The 19,739-nt window shown below is 43.5% G+C and overlaps 1 protein-coding gene across 1 annotated transcript; it reads left to right on the top strand.

Annotated features, from left to right (window-relative positions):
* Positions 1-347: 347 nt before the first annotated feature.
* On the top strand, positions 348-19,262 carry LOC309977137 (uncharacterized protein). The gene is made up of 3 exons (XM_082863071.1): positions 348-581; positions 3,143-3,272; positions 14,508-19,262. The coding sequence occupies exons 1-3, from the start codon at positions 543-545 to the stop codon at positions 17,333-17,335; spliced, it is 2,997 nt and encodes a 998-aa protein (XP_082719197.1). The 5' UTR covers positions 348-542; the 3' UTR covers positions 17,336-19,262.
* The last annotated feature ends 477 nt before the right edge of the window (positions 19,263-19,739 follow it).

Raw genomic sequence — 19,739 nt, 5'->3', positions numbered from 1 at the left:
TCAATTTTATTCCCTGGTAGCAGGCTGACCTTCACGGAGTATGAAACTACGTCTTTCTCCTGCGTTCACAGCGAGTAAATCCATCTACGTAGGATGACCACTCTCAAGTACTCCCCAGAGTACCGCTTGGACCACTCTCTGGTGGTCAAGATGGAGAACACATTTCCGGGGCGGGGGTGGGGGGGTGGGGGGAGGGGCTCTAGATCGCTAGGAACTACACTACCCAGAAGGTAGTGCGCCGAGTTGAGCCAATAAAAGGTCAAGATAAAGGCATATCCGTGCGTGCGCATCTCATCAGGGTGGGACTTCCGGCGTCCTCTTCGTGGCGGCCATTTTTATTGCTTTCGTATCTGTTGTCGCTCCGGAACGCTGGGCCGGGACTTGGGTGACAGGGTTGAGAAGGTCCAAGAGGAGCCGCTGTCTCCGCTGCATAGAGGCCGGTCTGCAGTTCGGCGACGCCGCCGGGGGTGTCCCGGGCCTGCCGTGCCCGCGTCCACCCGCCTCTCCCGCCGCTACCGGCCCCGCTCTGCCCCCAGACTCTGATGGCGTTGGCAGCGACGGCGCTGAGGACCCCGCCTCAGGTAAACGCTCATCCTCCGGGCCCTCACCGCCCTCACCCCACCAGACACTAAAGCCCCGAGTGCGGGGCGCCTGCTCACGTGCCCGCAGCCCAGGACGCGGTGTCCGGGATGGTGGGGCGTTCGTGGGTGGGTCTGTTTTTGATAGTGTGATGGCCGCGTGAGAGAGGGTGACAGGCGGAGGTACTGACAGGTGCAAAGGCTTGGAGGTTGGATTGAGCCGGGAATATTGGGAAACCTGGGGTCCGTCTGATATCTGCAGGGAAGTGTGTGGTAGCGTGACCCCTGTACTGGCTGGCGGAGAGGTTTTTTCTTCATTCTGAGGGACCTGGATGCCATGGAGGGTAGTGGACAGAAGAGGAATACAGTCTGTATTAGGGTTTCAAAAGTTTTCCAAAAACTGATTAAAGAGAGAACAAACTAGAATGGAGCTGAAAACGACAGTGAGGCACAAGGCGCTAGTAAGAAGCAGCATTGAGGACTGAGGCGCAGAAGCTAGTCACTTAGCCCGAGGTCACCGGAATCCAGGGCTGGACGGGGATACAGGGGAGACCTGACCTCATCTGGAACCCAGTCCTTGTTGCCTACCTCTCTCCGCAGGTTCTGAAGGATGAAAAGCACTTAGGAAACCTATACACGGAAGAGGAGGTTGCCCCAGTCACTCACTGTCCCTGACACCACCCAAATGGTGTCTGGGTTTGTAGTGTGTTTAACGTCTTCCTTGCTTTTTTCCAAGCTCGTGGATGTGGGGACCCTGGGGATACCTCAAGCCCAGTCCTGAGTGCAGGCCAAGGGTTGCACGGAGGTATTGCTATTGCTGTCAGTCAATATAAACACGTGTGAAATGTTGTGACAGGACCAGATACTGACATGCGCAAATGTTTGGAGGTATGACTATGCTGGAGATAGGGTACAGTCAGTTTCCATTTTATTAGGACCAAAGAGCTGAGTGTCAAGAATCAGGTCTGTAATTGTCAAGAATTTGGACGTCTGTTATGGAGATAATGAGAGGTTTGGATAAGCGGAAGGGGTTGATTCTTATGCAGGTCTTAGTGAGTTCCATTGCCTGCAAAGAAGAGAACAGACTGTATGAGTAATATAAGAGGCAGGGAGCTGCCAAGGAGGCATTTACTATAATCCAGATGAGTGTTGGACCAGGGTGGTGGCCACAGAGGTGAGAAAGAAGTTGGCTTTCCATCCATGTTTTAAGGAGAGTCAAGTAGATTTTTAGATGTTGCGGGTGAGGGAGAGAAAGGGAAGAGTCAGGGATGACCCCAGTGTTTCCGGTTTTAGGAGCTAATGGGATGAAAGCTCCATCAACTGAGATGGGAAAGTTATGGTAGGTTAATTTTACTTGGGAATATCAGATGTTTTGTTTTGGCCTTGTCAAGAGTCTAAGATGTTTCAGAGAAAGCGAGTGGAGGCAGCAGTTGGGTGTCTGGAAATCTGGGGAGGAAGGTGGCTCTTGTGTGGAACAGGGAGGAACTGTGGATCCCATTTATGTGGGGGAATGCAGGTCATCCTGGCAATGCTGTTCGCTGGTCTGAAAGAGGAAGGTGCATGATGAGTGGTTTCCCTGCTCCACACCTGATCAGGGTTGCTGAGCACACAAATGCAGGTGAAGGATAGAAGTGAACATGGTAACCATATGGAAGAGAATGGGTAACTGAATTGAAGAGAATGGTTTGACAGGCGACTAAAGCTTTTGTGAGATTAGTGGACATGAGATGGCTGTGGAGGCGTTGGAGTAATTGAAACAAGATGATGAGGCTAGGGCTCCTGCTAATTCACTAATGTACAGGTTCACCAGAATTTTGTGGTGAGGTTTGGTGTGGTGTGGTGTGGTGTGTTTGATCTTGATGGTGGGTAAGTCTGGGGCAAATATGGTCATTTGTGAGAGTCACTGTGCCTGGAACGGACACTGTCGGGGCCAGGATTCCAAGGAAGGTTGAGGGAGAGAGGACAGTGATGGCCGCTGAGGGGACAGGGAGTGCAGCACAAAAGTGGAAGTGGGTCATGGGCATCTGTAATCACATGTGCTTCTGGGTGGTTAAAATTGAAGCAAGGATCAATAAAAGTATGAAGGAGGCCTTCAAAGCAGTTTTCCCCACGTGCATAGTTGTGGGAGTGCAACTGTGGGGACTGAAGATGTGAGAGAGGTACAGTCTACAGAATGATGGGCACACTAAGAGGAAGTGCTAGCTCATGGCACCAGGGCCCTGTTATTGGGGACTGAAGGTTGAAGCTTGAACCCAAGTTTGGTTGTGTCTGTGAGTCACAGCCTAGAGACCCCAGGGGAATTGATTGACAGGATGGATGGGACCCTACAGGCCAGGACCAGAGCTTGGATGACATCTCTGTGCTGTCCTGTCCAGTGGTGTTGAGGGCTGAACACAGTGAATGAAGAGACCCTGAGGGATAGTGGGCATCAGTGGCACTTAGGCCTGAAATTCCTGTTCGGTGGAGAGCTCTGGAAGAGGATGAAGGTGGGATAGGTGTGTGATGAGATGGATTGTGGGAGCTTAGAGAGAGAATGTTCATAGCTCATTCTTTCTCTCTCATAGACGTGCAGTGTGACCTTTGAGGACATTGCTGTGTACTTCTCCTGGGAGGAATGGAGGCTCCTTGATGAGACTCAGAGACGCCTGTACCTCGATGTGATGCTGGAGAACTTTGCACTTATATCCTCACTGGGTAAGACTCAAAGCCTTCCCAGCGTCCTGGACTAGGCTCTATCCCACCTCACCCTCCTTTTCCCAGGGGGTGCTCTGTTCTTATACATGTGAACTGTGGGCACTACTTGCTTCCCAAGCTTTCCGTGTAGTTGCTGTGGTAGCTAGGACTGGGCTGTTTGCACTGCCCTCTACCTTCTCCTGCAATATCAACCCCGATACCTGCTGTATTGAACGCTCTTAGGAAAAGGATTCCAAGCCAGTAGTATTGCAGTGAGCTTAATGGATTCTACCTTACTTCCTTCTCTCTGTCTGGGTCAGTATGTCTAGATCCTTTTCACCTCTGTGTCCAAGATTTGATCCCTTCTTTTATTTACTTGTTTTTATTTTAATTTAATTTAATTATATATATATTTTTCTTCTCTTGGCTGAGCTGCATGGCTTGGGGGATCTTAGTTCCCCGACCAGAGATTGAACCAGGGCCACAGCAGTGAAAGCACCAAGTCCTGACCACTGGACCGCCAGGGAACTCCCTTGATCCCTTCATTTACCTAACATTTCTTTGTGCCTACCTGTGCCAGGCATGCAGGCATTATCATGGTCATTACTTACCTGAACGATGAGCTACTTTTCAGTGTCCTACTGCAAGGTTTGTAGTGTTTATTTATTTATTTTTTTAATATACGTTTATCCAAAGTTTTTTTTAAATTATTTATTTATTTTGGCTGCACTGGGTCTTCAATGTGGCATGCGGGATATTTAGTTGCAGCATGCGGACTCTTAGTTGTGACATGCAGATTTATTAGTTGCAGCATGTGTACTCTTAGTTGTTGCCTGCATGTGGAATCTAGTTCCCCGAGGGATTGAACCTGGGCCCCTTGCGTTGGGAGTGTGGAGTCTTACCCACTGGACCACCAGGGAAGTCCTTGCAGTGTTGGTTTTTTGTTTTGTTTAATAAATTTATTTATTTATTTTTAGTTGCATTGGGTCATTGTTGCTGTGCACATTCTTTCTCTAGTTGCGGTGAGTGGGGGCTAATCTTTGTTGTGGTGTGCGGGCTTCTCATTGAGGTGGCTTTGTTGCAGAGCACAGGCTCTAGGCATGCAGGCTTCAGTAGTTGTGGCACGCGGGCTCAGTAGTTGTGGCTCGTGGGCGCCAGAGCACAGGCTCAGTAGTTGTGGCTCACGGGCTTAGTTGCTCTGCGGCATGTGGGATCTTCCTGGACTGGGGCATGAACCTGTGTTCCCTGCATCGGCAGGCGGACTCTCAACCACTGCACCACCAGGGAAGCCCCTCATTTTGGTTTTGATTTGCATTTTCCTGATGATCAGTGAGATGATTAGTGAAGAGGAACATTTTTTTTTTTTTTTTTTTTTTTTTTTTTTTTGCGGTACACGGGCCTCTCACTGTTGTGGCCTCTCCCGTTGCAGAGCACAGGCTCTGGACGCGTAGGCTCAGTGGCCATGGCTCACGGGCCCAGCCGCTCCACGGCATGTGGGATGCCCCCAGACTGGGGCACGAACCCACGTCCCCCACATCAGCAGGCGGACCCTCAACCACTGCACCACCAGGGAAACCCAGGAGGAACATTTTTTCATATACCTGTTAGCCATTTGTAGATCTTTGATAAAATGTCTGTTCAGCCATTTTATCTTTGATAAAATGTCCACTTTTTAATCAGATTGTTCTTTTCCTGTTGAGTTGTAGAGTACCTTATATATCAATGTTTTACATATTAAAATATAAATTTCACCAATGAAATCTATCTGGTCATGGCCTTTTTTTTTTGTTGGAAGATTTGCTTACTGGTTCAATTTCCTTACTTGTTATTGGTCTATTCAAATTTTCTGTTTCTTTATGATTCAGGATTGGTAGGTTGTATGTTTCTAGTCTGTTTCTTTTAGGTTATCTAATTTGTTGGTGTATAACAGTTCATAGTAGTCTTTTATGATCCTTTGTTTCTCTTTTATTTCTCTGTTAACTTATTTGAGTCTTCCATCTCAGAAGTCTAGAGAAAGGTTTGTCAGTTTTATTTATCTTTAAGCAAAACCAGTTCTTAGTATTGTTGATCTTTTTTTTATTGTTTTTATAGTTTCTATTTCATTTATTTCTGCTCTGATCTTTCTTTTTTTTCTTTTTTGGCTGTGCCATGTGGCAGGCAGGGATCTTAGTTCCCCAACTAGTGAACGAACCTGGACCCCCTGCCGTGGAAGCATAGAATCCTAACCACTGGACTGCCAGGGAATTCCCCTCTGCTCTGATCTTTATTTTTTCCTTTGTTCTGCTAACTTTGGTCTTAATTTGTTCTTTTTCTAGTTCCTGGAGATGTAAAGTTTGGTTGTTTATTTAATGCTGGCATTTTTTGCTCTTAATCCTGGCATTTATTGCTCTAAACTTGATTTTTCTCTTAATGCTGGCATTTATTGCTCTAAACTTTTCTCTTAAAACTGCTTTTGCACATTGTATATGTTTTGTTTCTATTTTTGTTTTTCTCAAGGTACATTTGATTTTCCTGTTGATTTTTTCCTTTGACTGATTGATTGGCCAGGAGCATATTGTTTAATGTTCACATATCTGAATTTTTAAGCTTTCCTCCTGTTGCTGGTTTCTAGTGTTATCCATTGTGTTAGGAAAAGTTACTTGATATGGTTTGAGTCTTCTGAAACTTGTTAAGACTTGCTTGACAGAGCATATAATCTATCCTAGAGAATATTCTATATGCACTTGAGAAGAGTGTATATTCTGCTGTAATAGGATGGAATGTTCTGTATACATCTGTTACATTCATTTGGACTAAAGTGTTGTCCAATTCAAAGATACCCTTACTTTCTATCTGGATATCCACCTGTGTTGAAAGGGGGATATTTAAGTTCCCTATTAACACATTATTGACTGGGAGATTTTTTCAGAAACTAATGCCTGTGGCCGGCAATTTGTTAGTTTGAGTAAATATCAACAACTTCTTTTGCACTTAATGTATTTATTTGAAACTTTGTACATGTCTTACTAAAGCATTCTAATACTTTGTTAGAGTGTGATAGGCAGTATAGCAGGAATCTCTGTGCAGGGGAACAGAACATCTATTACAAATACACCATTTCACTGTGCTTTCCCCTGGAAGAGCAGACTCTATACTTTCTGGAGGCATTTTTTTTTTAAGCCCTGTGGTTATTATTTCCTCTAGAATATGTTCTTTTATTTTACCTGGTAGTCAACAAGGTGGATCTTTGTGGGGAGGCTCTTTTATTTTTTTATTTTTAAAATATTTACTTATTATTTTATTTATTTTGTCTGCGCCTGGTCTTAGTTGCTGCATGCGGGATCTTTTAGTTGTGGCACACGGGCTTCTTATTGCAGTACGGTGGACTTCTTAGTTGTGACATGCAGACTGTTAGTTGTGGCATGAATGTGGAATCTAGTTCCCCAACCAGGGATCGAACCTGGGCTCCCTGCATTGGGAGTGTGGAGTTTAACCCACTGGACCACCAGGGAAATCTCTTGGGGGGCTCTTTTAGAAACGCCACAGGAAGGATCAGGTGTGGGACTACCACTGCATTCACCGGAATGATCAGTTACCCATTCTCTAGCTACTGCTGACAAAAACTGCTTATGGGACTTCCCTGGTGGTGCGATGGTTAAGAATCTGCTTGCAAGGGCTTCCCTGGTGGCGCAGTGGTTGAGAGTCTGCCTGCCGATGCAGGGGACACGGGTTCATGCCCCGGTCTGGGAAGATCCCACATGCCGTGGAGCAGCTGGGCCCGTGAGCCATGGCTGCTGAGCCTGCGCATCTGGAGCCTGTGCTCTGCAACCAGAGAGGCCACAGCAGTGAGAGGCCCGCGTACCACAAAAAAAAAAAAAAGAATCTGCCTGCAAATGCAGGGGACATGTGTTCAATCCCTGGTCCAGGAAGATCCCACGTGCAGTGGAGCAACTAAGCCCATGAGCCACAACTACCGAGCCCGCATGCCTAGAGCCCGTGCTCCACAAGAGAAGCCACCTCAGTGAGAAGGCCACACACCACAACAAAGAGTAGCCCCTGCTTGCCACAACTAGAGAAAGCATGAGCATAGCAACGAAGACCCAATGCAGCCAAAAGTAAATAAATAGATGAATAAATTTATTTAAAAAATTGCTTGTAAGTCATTTTATTCTGTGCATTAAGGCTGCAATAAATTTTAAATACATTGAATAAACTGCAGTTACTCAACTAGAAACCCACTTTCTTATATCATTTTCGAGTTTTCCAGAGGATATTGAAGTTTGCCAGATATTGATCAGAACGATCAACTCCTTTCATATATTTATTATACTCTAACATATTATTGGGCTTAGTTATCTGATGGCCAGTCTTTCTGTCTTCCTTTACTGTAGATGCTATGGAGGTGTAATGAATAGTTGTCACCATGCAGACTAGCCTCTTGTCTTTCCATATAAGAAGAATCACTTCTCCCTTCTGTAAGAATGTCATTTCTACCCTCTGTAGATGTTTAGATTTCTCCTTTAATTGGTTTGGTAGACCATGATTCTCTCTTATAGTCCTACAAACTCTGGTTTTATTTTTCAACAACATTACAGATGTGGCAGACTGTTGTAATAATTGTCTTGGTAAATATGGTGCCATGAACCAAGGTTGTAGGACCAACAATATTGTTTCTTGCAGTTTCTTTCCTTCACCCATGTAAATATCACGGTTGCATGTATATCCAGTTTCACTTTCGTTAAGCATCCTGACCAAAATTCCATATTTTGTAAATTTTCCAGGATTATAGGTTTTGAATCTGAGTTGTCCTCTCCACTTTATCATTGCCTCATCAAGTGATAGCTCTTGTTTGGGTGTATAGATCGATTGAGATTTTGGTAGAAAATAAGCCAAAAGAGGTTTAATTTTTGAAATTCTGTCTGTAGGAAGTGGAGTTTCCGAGTTATTGTTAAAGTGAAGAAATGTCATTATTTGTTTGAACCTTCTTCTCATCTTAATCTTTGATAAGTGTTTCAAGTAAGGGATCAGTCAACCAATATTCTTTCCACTGTGACTTTCTTATTTGTCTCATCAAAATTATTAACCCAAGAGGCTTCTTCATATCACTGTTGGTTACATTAGTCCATTTTAAAGCCTTATCATACTTTTTATATGATTTTTCGTTCTGTTGGTGATATAAGTTTGTTTGAGAAGTGACCAACTCGAAAAAGTCGTTACCAAAAATTAATTCTGTTATTTCACTAACACTTGGCGGGTTATTACATTCAATAGTTACACCTGACACACTATAAAGTCTTCTAATTTTTGTGAAATGTTGTCTTCATTCCACTCTTACATAGAAGCAAAGGAGCATTCTTGAGTTTCATTTCCACTTTCCACAGTAGAGTCATTCACTACGGTTTTTTGTCTTTTTGTTGGTCTAATATTCACATCGTCTGAATCAGAACTATATTCTGAAGAACTGTCATCTTCTGAGACACTAGTATATATGTCGCTCAGACAGAGAAAGTATCTGCATAAAATTCACCAAAAAATTCTTCATCACTCAATTTTGCAATGCATCATTTTTGAAAATTTTACGGTAATAAACTTGCGTTTAATGTACACGAGGTTGGAACAAAAACCTAATGGAGGAAAATGTGAGAGATAATGATAATCATAAGTTGTATAATGAACCCTTGATCAATTTTAAGTTCTAACAACTTCACACGGTGATGTTAATTGTGTCACTCTCTAAAAACGTATTGATACGTCTCCGGGTCAATAACATTTGCATAACAAAAGATGTATTAATGCATTTCTAGTCAGAAATGTGTTAATATTCTTTTGCTGGGACTTTCCTGGCAGTCCAGTGGTTAAGACTCTGTGCTTCTACTGCAGGGGGCACAGGTTTGATGCCTGGTTGGGGAACTAGGATCCTGCATGCCGTGCGGCGTGGCCAAAAAAATAAAAAAATTCCTGCCTTCAGATCTGGTCATATTTGCTTAATTTTTAATATATGGTACGTATATATATAGTTAAATTGTTACATTCTCCTGGTGAATCAATTTCTTTATCATTACGTAATGAACATTGTCTCTTGTGATAGTTTTTTTTTAAGAGTGATCTTTATTTGTTTTTTAAAAATTAATTTATTTTTGGCTGCATTGGGTCTTTGTTGCTGCACGTGGGCTTTCTCTAGTTGCGGTGAGCAGGGTCTACTCTTCATTGTGTTGTGTGGGCTTCTCATTTCAGTGGCTTCTCTTGTTGCATAGCACGGGCTCTAGGCATGTGGGCTTCAGTAATTTTGGCACGCAAGCTCAGTAGTTATGGCTCACCATAGAGTGCAGGCACAGTAGTTGTAGTGCACAGGCTTAGTTGCTCCACAGCATGTGGGATTTTCCCAGACCAGGGCTTGAACCCATGTCCCCTGCATTGGCAGGCAGATTCTTAACCACTGCACCACCAGGGAAGTCTCTCTTGTGATAGTTTTTGATTTAAAGTCTATTTGTCTCACTTAAGTATATCTTACTCTGTTCTCTTCTGAGTTCTATTTGCGTGGAATATCTCTTTCAATTCCTTCACCTTCAGCCTGTGTGTGTCCTTAAGGCTGAAGTTACTCTATTGTAGGCAGCATATAGTTGAGGTCTTTTTTTTTTTTCTGTTCAGTCACTGTGTCATTTAATTGGAGAATATTTTTAGGATCTACTGTTGCCATCTTATTATTGTATGGCTGTTTTGTAGTTTCTTTCTTCTTCTCTTGCTGTCTTCCTTTGTGACTTGATGATTTTCTGTGGTAATACACTTTTTTTTTTAAGTACCAACTCCTTTTTTTTTTAAATTTATTTTTGGCTACATTGGGTCTTAGTTGCTGGGCGTGGGCTTTTCTCTAGTTGTGGCGAATGGGGGCTACTCTTCGTTGGTGGTGTACGGGCTTCTCACTGCGGTGGCTTCTCTTGTTGCAGAGCTCAGGCTCTAGGCACGCGGGCTTCAGTAGTTGTGGCACGTGGGCTCAGTAGTTGTGGCTTGTGGGTTCTAGAGCACAGGGTCAGCAGTTGTGACACATGGGCTTAGTTGCTCTGTGGCATGTGGGATCTTCCCAGACCGGGGCTCAAACCCGTGTTCCCTGCATTGGCAGGCAGATTCTTAACCACTGCACCACCAGGGAAGTCCCTGTGGTAATATACTTTTATTCCTTTCTCATTGTCTTTTGTGTCTAGTATAGGGTTTTGCTTTGGGGTTACCATAAGGCTTATATAAAACATAGCATTCTATTTTATGCTGATAACAATGTAACTTCAATTTCATACAAAAAATCTACTCTTATATTTGCCCCACACATGCATTTTATGTTTTTGATGTCACAATTTACATGTTTTTATACTGTGTATTGGGTAACCATCAACAAGTTATTGTGGGTATAGTTGTTTTTAATACTCTTGTTTTTTATCCTTTGTAGTTGAGTTGAGTGATTAACACAGTTTTACAGTATTAGAGTATTCTGAATTTGACCATGTACTTATCTTTACCTGTGTGCTTTATATTTTCATATGATTTCATGTTAGTAGTTAGCATACTCTTTTTTCTTTTTTTTTTTTTTTTTGGCTGTGCTGGGTCTTAGTTGCAACATGCAGGATCTTCTATCTTTGTTGCACTATGCGGGATCTAGTTTCCTGCCCAGGGATGGAGCCCAGGCCCCCTGCATTTGGAGCACGGAGTCTTAGCCACTGGACCACCAGGGAAGTCCCTAGTTAGCATACTTTTATTTCAGCTAAAAGAATTCTTTAGTCTTTCACATTTCTGGTGAGGTACTCAAGTGGTGATGAACTTCCCCAGTTTGTTTGTCTGAGAAAGTCTTTCTTCCTTATTACTGAAGAATAGTATTGCTGGTTAAGTATTCTTGGTTTGCAATTTTTCCCCCACCCCAATATCTAGAACATATCATCTCACTCTCATGGTATGCAGTGTTTCAGCTAAGAAAACCACTTTATGGGGTTTCCCTTGTATGAGGGGTTTCTTTTTTCTTACAGCTTTTAAAATTATCTTTATCATTACTTTTTGAGTTTTATATTAATGTGTCTTGGTGAAGTCGTCTGTGGATTGAATCTGTTTGGGGACTTCTGAGCATCATGTACCTGAATGTCCACTTTTCCCAGATTTGGAAAGTTTTCGTCCATTATTTCTTTAAATAAATTTTCTGCCCCTTCCTCTCTCTCTACTCCTTCTAGGGCTCACATTATGCAAATATTGTTTTGTTTCACAATGTCCCATAATTCATGTAGACTTTTTAAAATTGTTTTTAGTTGTTTTGTCTTTTTTCTCCTTTGATTGGATAATTTCAAAGACCTACCTTCAGTTTCATATTCATTGTTTTGATTGATCAAGTTAGCTATTGATACACTACTGTGTTTTTCGTTTTGTTCATCATACTCTTCACCATAATTTCTGTTTGGTTCTTTTTCATATTTTCTGTCTCTGTTTGAAACTTTATTTAGTTTGCATATTGTTTTCCTTATTTTGTTGGATTGTCTGTGTTTTCTAGTAGCTCATTGAGCTTCATTAAAACAATTATTGTGAGAGACTTCCCTGGTGGTCCAGTGGTTAAGACTCTGTGCTTCTACTGCTGGGGGCATGGGTTCGATCCCTGGTCAGGGAACTAAGATCCCGCATGTTTCATGATGTGGCCAAAAAAAAAAAAAACAATTATTGTGAATTTCTTGTCTGACAGTTTATAGATCTTCCTTTCTTTGGGGCAACTGATAAATTATTATGTTCCTTTGGGGGGTGTCATGTTTCCTTGATTATTTTGTGTTTCATGTAGCCTTGCTTTGATGTTAATACATTTAATGGAGCAGTCATTTCTTTCAGACTTTACGTAAGGTTTTGGTGGGGAAGATCTTCACCTTTTTGTGGGTGTTAGTATGCCAGCTTGATGGGTAGTTGCTGTTCCGACTACAACAAGGCCCAGGGGCTTAGAGTCTGTCCAGCTCTGTCAACTGAGATCAGTCTCAGCAAAGACTGCAGGGGTCCTCAATAGCTAAAGTTGTCGGTATCCACAGTAGTAGAGAAGACTGCTGGGGATCTCCTGATCTCTTTCTCCCAAGGGAAATGTTTTGACTGAGGGGCTCCCTCTTGATGGTAAGTCCGGCTCTTGGTTGAGGGGTGGTGCTTCATGGTGGTGATGGCATTGGTGTCTGATGTGTGGGCACTGTGGAGCAGATATAGGTCTGGATTCTAGGGTGTGATAAATGCAGAGCAGTAGCAGTTCTAGGGTCCCAGACACTGAACAGCCTGCAGCAGTGTTGACTTTGCTTTGTGAGATGCAGTCGCACACTGAGCAGTGATGGAGCCTTGACTGGAGTCTAGGTGCACACAGAAGTGTCTGGGGTCTGAGGAACTAACTCACCTATAGTGGCCATGAATCTCTTGCCTGAGATGGGCATTCAGGTGACAGCTGTGGAGTCAGGTTATGGAATATGGGCATCAGTTTCACAGTTGGGGCTCTGAGGTTTAGGGTGTGTGCAGGATTTATGGGGGTGGCAGCCATGGTTTTGAAATAGAGCAATAGCTACTTTTGGAGGAACAGGTGTGATTCAGCATATTATTCTCTTGCAGGTCCCCCATGGTCATGGCATTAGTTACCTTATTGAAAGAGCTGCCAGTACCCTCTGCAGAGCAGGGAGCTGGTGTCCACACCTATAAACACTTGCTCTTCTCTGCTGTGCAGACAGTGGGATCTGCGGCTATATCGGGGCCTGCTGAGGTTCTCCGAAGCAAAGGCTACTGGGGTCCTTTGCAGAGCAGGGCATTGGGGAATGTGATGGCAGCCACCATTTGGCTGATACACATAGTTCCCACCATTCATCTTATTTCCTATCCATCTCCACATGTCTGTTAAGCTGATGTCCCCAGCGATCCTTTTTTTTAAAAAAATATGTATTTATTTTTGGTTGCATTGGGTCTTTGTTGCTGCACGTGGGTCTTCTTTACTTGTGTCAAGCAGCGCTACTCTTCGTTGCAGTGTGTGGGCGTCTCATTGGTGACTTCTCTTGTGGAGCATGGGCTCTAGGTGCGTGGGCTTCAGTAGTTGTGGCACTTGGGCTCAGTAGTTGTGGCTCACAGGCTCTGGAGCTCAGGCTTAGTAGTTATGGTGCACAGGCTTAGTTGCTCCATGGCATGTGGGACCTTCCTGGACCAGGGTTTGAACCCATGTCCATGTATTGGCAAGCAGATTCTTAACCACTACACAACAAGGAAAGCCCCCCAGCGATCACTTTTGTGTGGTTATTCTACTTTTCAATTTCCATTGTGTTGCTGCAGTGTCTTAATTGGATTTCTGAGTCCTCCAAGGGTCAATTTTGTTTGCAGTTAGCTGTCTGTTTTTTGTTGGTGGTAAAGGCTGGTGTCCTCTGCTGTTATGCTGATATCACTTCTAGATTGGTTTTCTGTGTCTGTTATGTGCTGAGTTGCTCTGTGACAGTAGAAGTCATTCATCTGTCCTGTTTTTACCTTAGGATTTGTATCCTGCATGTACCATGTAGTTGCTTAACTAGGGCTTACAGATGTGCCAGGATGGATATGACTCCAGTCATGGCATGGTGGGCTCAGAGGGGGCCTGGTCCTGGTGAATGGCAGCTGAGTAGAGTATGACATCAGTCTGTTTTCAGATCATACCAGGAATCTATCTTTGTTCAACCAGGGTTTAGGTGCCATTTGCAGTGGCTATACCTTACTTCTATATTTCCTTTTCCACTGTTAACACTTGCCTGACTTGTCAGTTCTACTACTTGTAATTCCTACGGTGACTTCCAGCCCAGGGATAATTTCTACCTCTCTGGACTCCACATCTCCCATTTTTCTCACCACTCTTTCTGTAGTACTCACCAACATTGGTTGTGCTGTGATATGTTCACATTTCCCTAAATTGACTTTGAATAGCAGCTAATATGTTGCTGTGGGATTTTAATGGGCTTAGATGCACGTTTCTATCATCTCACATCAGCAGCAGAAAAATCCTGCAAGAAGCCGTTGGGAAAGAAATGAGTTGTAGACCCTGCCTCTCTTCCTTGTGTCACACTCTGTGTTTTGTTTCCTTCCCCTGGTGAGGTCTCCACTATTCTGTGATCTTGAGGCTCAGTAATGCAAAACAGTCGGCTGTTCTTTCAACTGAATTCCAACTTCTGTATCTTGAAAAGCATCTCATAGACTAATACCTAGATGAGACAGATGGACATCTGTGATGAACTTGACCCTTCCCTATAGTCGACATGTACTTGACCAGCATTTCTTTCTGTTCAGGTTGCTGCTGTGGAGCAGAGGATGCAGAGGCACCTTTTGAACAGATCACTTCTCTAGGAGTGTCACAGGCTAGGACTCCCAAGGCAGATTTGTCTTTCCAGAAGACACACCCCTGTGAGATGTGTGGTCCAGTCTTGAGAAATGTTTTCCACTTGGCTGAGTGCCGGGAAACACAACACAGCCAGAAACTTTTGAGGTGTGGAGCATGTGCAAAACGATTTTATTTTAGTGCAAACTTTCAGCAGCACCAGGAGCAGTACATGGAAAAGAAAACCCTCAGAAGCAGTGTGGATGAGGCCTGGTTTGTGAAGAGCTGCAGATTCCATGTGTCACAGAAGCCATTGTGTTGTGGGGAGTTTGAAAAGGACTTCCCAACCATTGTGGGACATCTACAGCAACAGGACACTCATACTGTGGAGAAGCCAAACACAATCAGCCAGTGTGGGTCAACTTCACAAGGCAGGAAAAGCCGTCACACCTGGGTAGAATGCAAGAAAGCCCTCAGCCCCAAACACACACTTGTTCAGGACCATGGTGTCCACAGTGGAAGACAGTGTTTTGTGTGCAGTGAATGTGGGAAAGCATTCAAGTACAAATCCTCATTTGTTCTGCACCAGAGAATCCACACTGGAAAAAAGCTTCATGTATGTGGTGAATGTGGAAAATCTTTTAGGCAAAGCTCAACCCTCTGTCAACATCTAAGACTTCATACTGGGGCAAGGCAGTACAAGTGCAGCAAATGTGGGAAATCCTTAAGCCACAAATCTGTCCTCATTTATCCCCATTCATGGCACAGTGGAGAAAGCAGTTATGTGTGCAGTGAATGCTCAAAATCTTTTAGCCATAGCTCAGTGTTCTTTCCACATAGGAGATTTCAAATTGGAGAAAGGCCTTATAAGTGTACTGACTGTGTGAAATCTTTTACTTCTATGTCTGCACTCAGTTATCATCAGAGATCTCACACAGGAGAACGACCTTATGTGTGCAGTGATTGTGGGAAATCTTTTATCTCTAGTTCTGACCTCCGTTACCATCAGAGAGTTCATTCTGGAGAAAGGCCTCATGAGTGCAGTGAATGTGGGAAATCTTTTATCACTCGTACTGCTCTCCGTTATCATCACAGAGTTCACACTGGAGAAAGACCTTATGAGTGTAGTGAATGTGGGAAGTCCTTTACCCGAAAAAACAACCTAATTATACACCTGAGAGTGCACTCAGGAGAAAGGCCTTATGAGTGTAGTGAATGTGGGAAATCTTTTACCTTTAGCTCCAGCCTTCGTTATCATCACAGAGTACACACTGGAGAAAGACCTTATGAGTGCAGTGAATGTGGGAAATCTTTTAACAATAGGTGGACACTCATTCGACACCGGAGAATTCACACAGGAGAAAAGCCTTATGTGTGCAATAAATGTGGGAAATCTTTTTCTTGTAGCTCCACCCTCCAGTATCATGAACGAGGTCACCTTGGGGAAAGGCCTTATGGGTGTGATGAATGTGGAAAGTCGTTTACCACTAGCTCTGCCCTCCGTTATCATCAGAGAATTCACACAGGAGAAAGGCCTTATGAGTGCAGTGAATGTGGGAAATCTTTTATCTCTAGGTCTGACCTTCAATATCATCAGAGAGTTCATTCTGGAGAAAGGCCTTATGAGTGTAGTGAATGTGGGAAATCCTTTATCCGAAGGAATAACCTCCTTTTACACCAGAGAGTTCACACAGGAGAACGGCCTTACAACTGTAGTGAATGTGGGAAATCTTTTAACAATAGGTGGACACTCATTCAACACCAGAGAGTTCACACAGGAGAAAAGCCTTATGTGTGCAGTGAATGTGGGAAATCCTTTACCTCCAGCTCCACCCTCTGTTATCATCAGAGAGTTCATGCAGGAAAAAGGCCTTATGAATGCAGCGAATGTGGGAAATCTTTTACCTCTAGTTCTACCCTCCGTTATCATCAGAGAGTTCACACAGGAGAAAGGCCTTATGAATGCAGTGAATGTGGGAAATCTTTTACTTTTAGTGCCAGTCTCCGTTATCATCACAGAGTGCACAGTGGAGAAAGGCCTTATGAGTGCAGTGAATGTGGGAAATCCTTTAAGGATAGATCACAATTCAATAAACACCGGAGAGCTCACACTGGAGAAAGACCTTATGAGTGTGGTGAATGTGGGAAATCTTTTAGCCAAAAATCTTCCCTCTCAACACACCGGAAAATTCATAATAGAGAACGGTCTTATGAGTGTAGTGCATGTGGGAAGTCTTTTACCTCTATTTCTGGCCTTGGTTATCATCAGAGAGTTCACAGGGGAGAAAAGCCTTATCAGTGTAGTGAGTGTGGGAAATCTTTTACCAATAGCTCCATACTGATTCGACACCAGAGAGTTCACACAGGAGAAAGACCTTATGTGTGCAGTGAGTGTGGGAAATCTTTTACTAGTAGTGCCACCCTCTCTTATCATCAGAGAGTTCATGCAGGCAAAAGGCCTTATGAGTGCAGCAAATGTGGGAAATCTTTTACTTCTAGTTCCACCCTTCGTTATCATCAGAGAGTTCACACAGGAGATAGGCCTTATGAGTGCAGTGAGTGTGGGAAATCCTTTATCTCTAGCTCTAAACTCCGCTACCATCAGAGAGTTCACACGGGAGAAAGGCCTTATGTGTGCAGTGAGTGTGGGAAATCCTTTAGGGATAGTTCCCAATTTAGTCAACACCAGAGAGGTCACACTGGAGAAAGGCCATATGAGTGTAGAGAATGTGGGAAATTTTTTATGCGAAAATCTACCCTTTCTCAACATCAGAGAGTTCACACTAGAGAAAGGCCTTAGATGTACTGGGGATGTGCAGTTTTCTTGTTCATTGTAAGGATTCCAGAGGAAACTGAGGAGCCATATGTCTGAATTAACTCTCAGACATTTGAGCATGCACAGTGGGGAGATTTCCCCATAAGTTTCAGTTATGTGGGAAGCGTGGGACTATGTTGCACTCTCTAACCTGTCCAGGGCTCTTCCCAGATTTATGTCACTTCCATCTCTGGGGTCAAGGCCATTTCACCTCCACCACCTGGTAGGTTCACACAGTGTGCATCAGTCACCAACCCAGTGTGTTCAGGGAAGCTGACCTCTGTCCTGCAATGTATTGGCCAAGTTACGAGTCACCTGAACATTTATGGCATCAGCTTTCACTCCTCCCTGACTTATCTTGGACATGGACCTGGTCAGTATTGGCCCAGAAGATACCAAAAGTTCAGCTGGCAGCTAGCAGAGAATGACAACACAGGGATGTGTTGGTCTCACATGATAATAGTAAATTTTTCCAGCTTCCAAATCGTGAACTGGGTAACTGCCTGCTGCAGATTGCTTTGGCTTGTACAGTAATCAAGGCCTTACAAGCTCTTTACACTCTCTTTAATCTTGGAAGTTCTGTTTACTCTGCAGGTAGTTTATACACAGGTTTTTACTGTGTAAGCATAAAGGGGAGAACAACTTTTAGGGGTCTCAAAATTTCTGTGTCTGAGGAGGGATGGTATGATGGGAGACAGTAGCTTGCCAGTTTTGCCCAAATTTGCATTGCTGCCCACTGCCTCCTAGGAAAGACTGCAGGGATTTCTGGTTTTCATATGAAGCCTGGAGGCTTTGTGTTTTAGGAGTCTCCAAGATGTCCCTGAGAAGTGGCAGCTGTGAGAATCTCAAGAGCTTTGAAAGCAGAATGAATTTTTTTTTTTCGGTACGCAGACCTCTCACTGTTGTGGCCTCTCCCATTGTGGAGCACAGGCTCCAGACGTGCAGGCTCAGCGGCCATGGCTCACGGACCTAGCCTCTCTGCGGCATGTGGGATCTTCCCAGACCGGGACACGAACCCGCATCCCCTGCATCGGCAGGTGGACTCTCAACCACTGCGCCACCAGGGAAGCCCCAGAATGAATTTTTTCCCTTCCTCAAAGGAGAGGTCACAGGGCATTTCAGCACTGTTGAGAGATTATCTTCCCCAGGTCTACAGAGAGCCATATTCCCTGATGGCCACAATTTATTGGCCTAGTGTCACTGGTTCTAAGACCATTGGGTCCAGGGGAAACCATAATTGGTACAGAAACTGGTTTACTAGGGAGGGGAAGAGGCCGCAGCCTACTAGTGTGTCAATGTAAAAATGACTGTGGAGAATCAGTTTGTACACAAATCTCAGTACTTCCAGGTATGTTTATCTTGTATAGCTGAAGTCATCAGAGAAAATAAAAATAATTGAAAGGTTTTGTGGATTCCTTTAGTCTCTGTAATATTCACCTCAAGGTCATTACTGCATGGGCAGGAAGAAAGAGAAAAAAGGGGATCTAGTCCACAGATGTGGCTCTTGTGATCCAGACAGCATTCCTGTTTGACTTCAGGTGGAAATGTTCTTTATTGCTCACCATATTTGCTGCCACTGAGGCAAGACTGCCGCCCCAACCCCCTGGGGCATAAGGATAGAAATGATGGAGTCAGTATAAGGTTGCCAAACTTATTTTCTGAAAGGACTGGGACATAGAGATCTTTAAATCTTGAGCTATGTTTTAAAGCTTTACTAAGGTATAATTTACATGTGCTAATACGAATATATTTAAAGTGTACAATTTGATAAGTTTTGACATAGGTGTGAACTTCTGAGACCATCATCATAGTCCTAATAGTGACCATATCTGTCATGGTATATTTACCTCATTCCTATTATAATCTCCTTGCCTTTCTCACCTCTCCAAGTAACCATTGATTTCTTTTCCTTACAGTAGATACCTTGCATTTTCTTGAATTTATATTATTGGAATCATTTGTTGTTTACCATATTTTTTTGTTTTCCTTTATGTATCATAATTACTTTGAGATTCATCAGTGGTATATAGTGCTTTTGGTTTTTGTTTTGTTTTTGGCTGAGTAATATTTTTCAATATGCGATGGTTAGTTTATCCATTCTCTTTATGAGCATTTGGTTTGTTTCTAAATTTTGACTTCTGAAAATAAAGCTGGTATAAAAATTGTGTTCTTTATATGAATATATGAAGAATATATATGTTTCTTTTATCTTTTGTCAGTAACTTAGAATATAATGTGTGAGTCACAACTGTTTTTTACTTTTTTTTTTTTTTTTTGGCTGCGCTGGGTTTTCGTTGCGGCAAGTGGGCTCTTCATTGCGGCCTGTGAGGTTAGTAGCCCTGCGGCATGTGGGATTTCAGTTCCCTAACCAGGGATCGATTCCCTGTCC

Source organism: Leucopleurus acutus, assembly GCF_964270905.1.
Source record: "Leucopleurus acutus genome assembly, chromosome: 20".
NCBI lineage: Eukaryota > Metazoa > Chordata > Mammalia > Artiodactyla > Delphinidae > Leucopleurus > Leucopleurus acutus.
The sequence above is the reverse complement of the archived record's forward strand: the minus strand, read 5'-3'. Positions and strand labels throughout refer to the sequence as shown.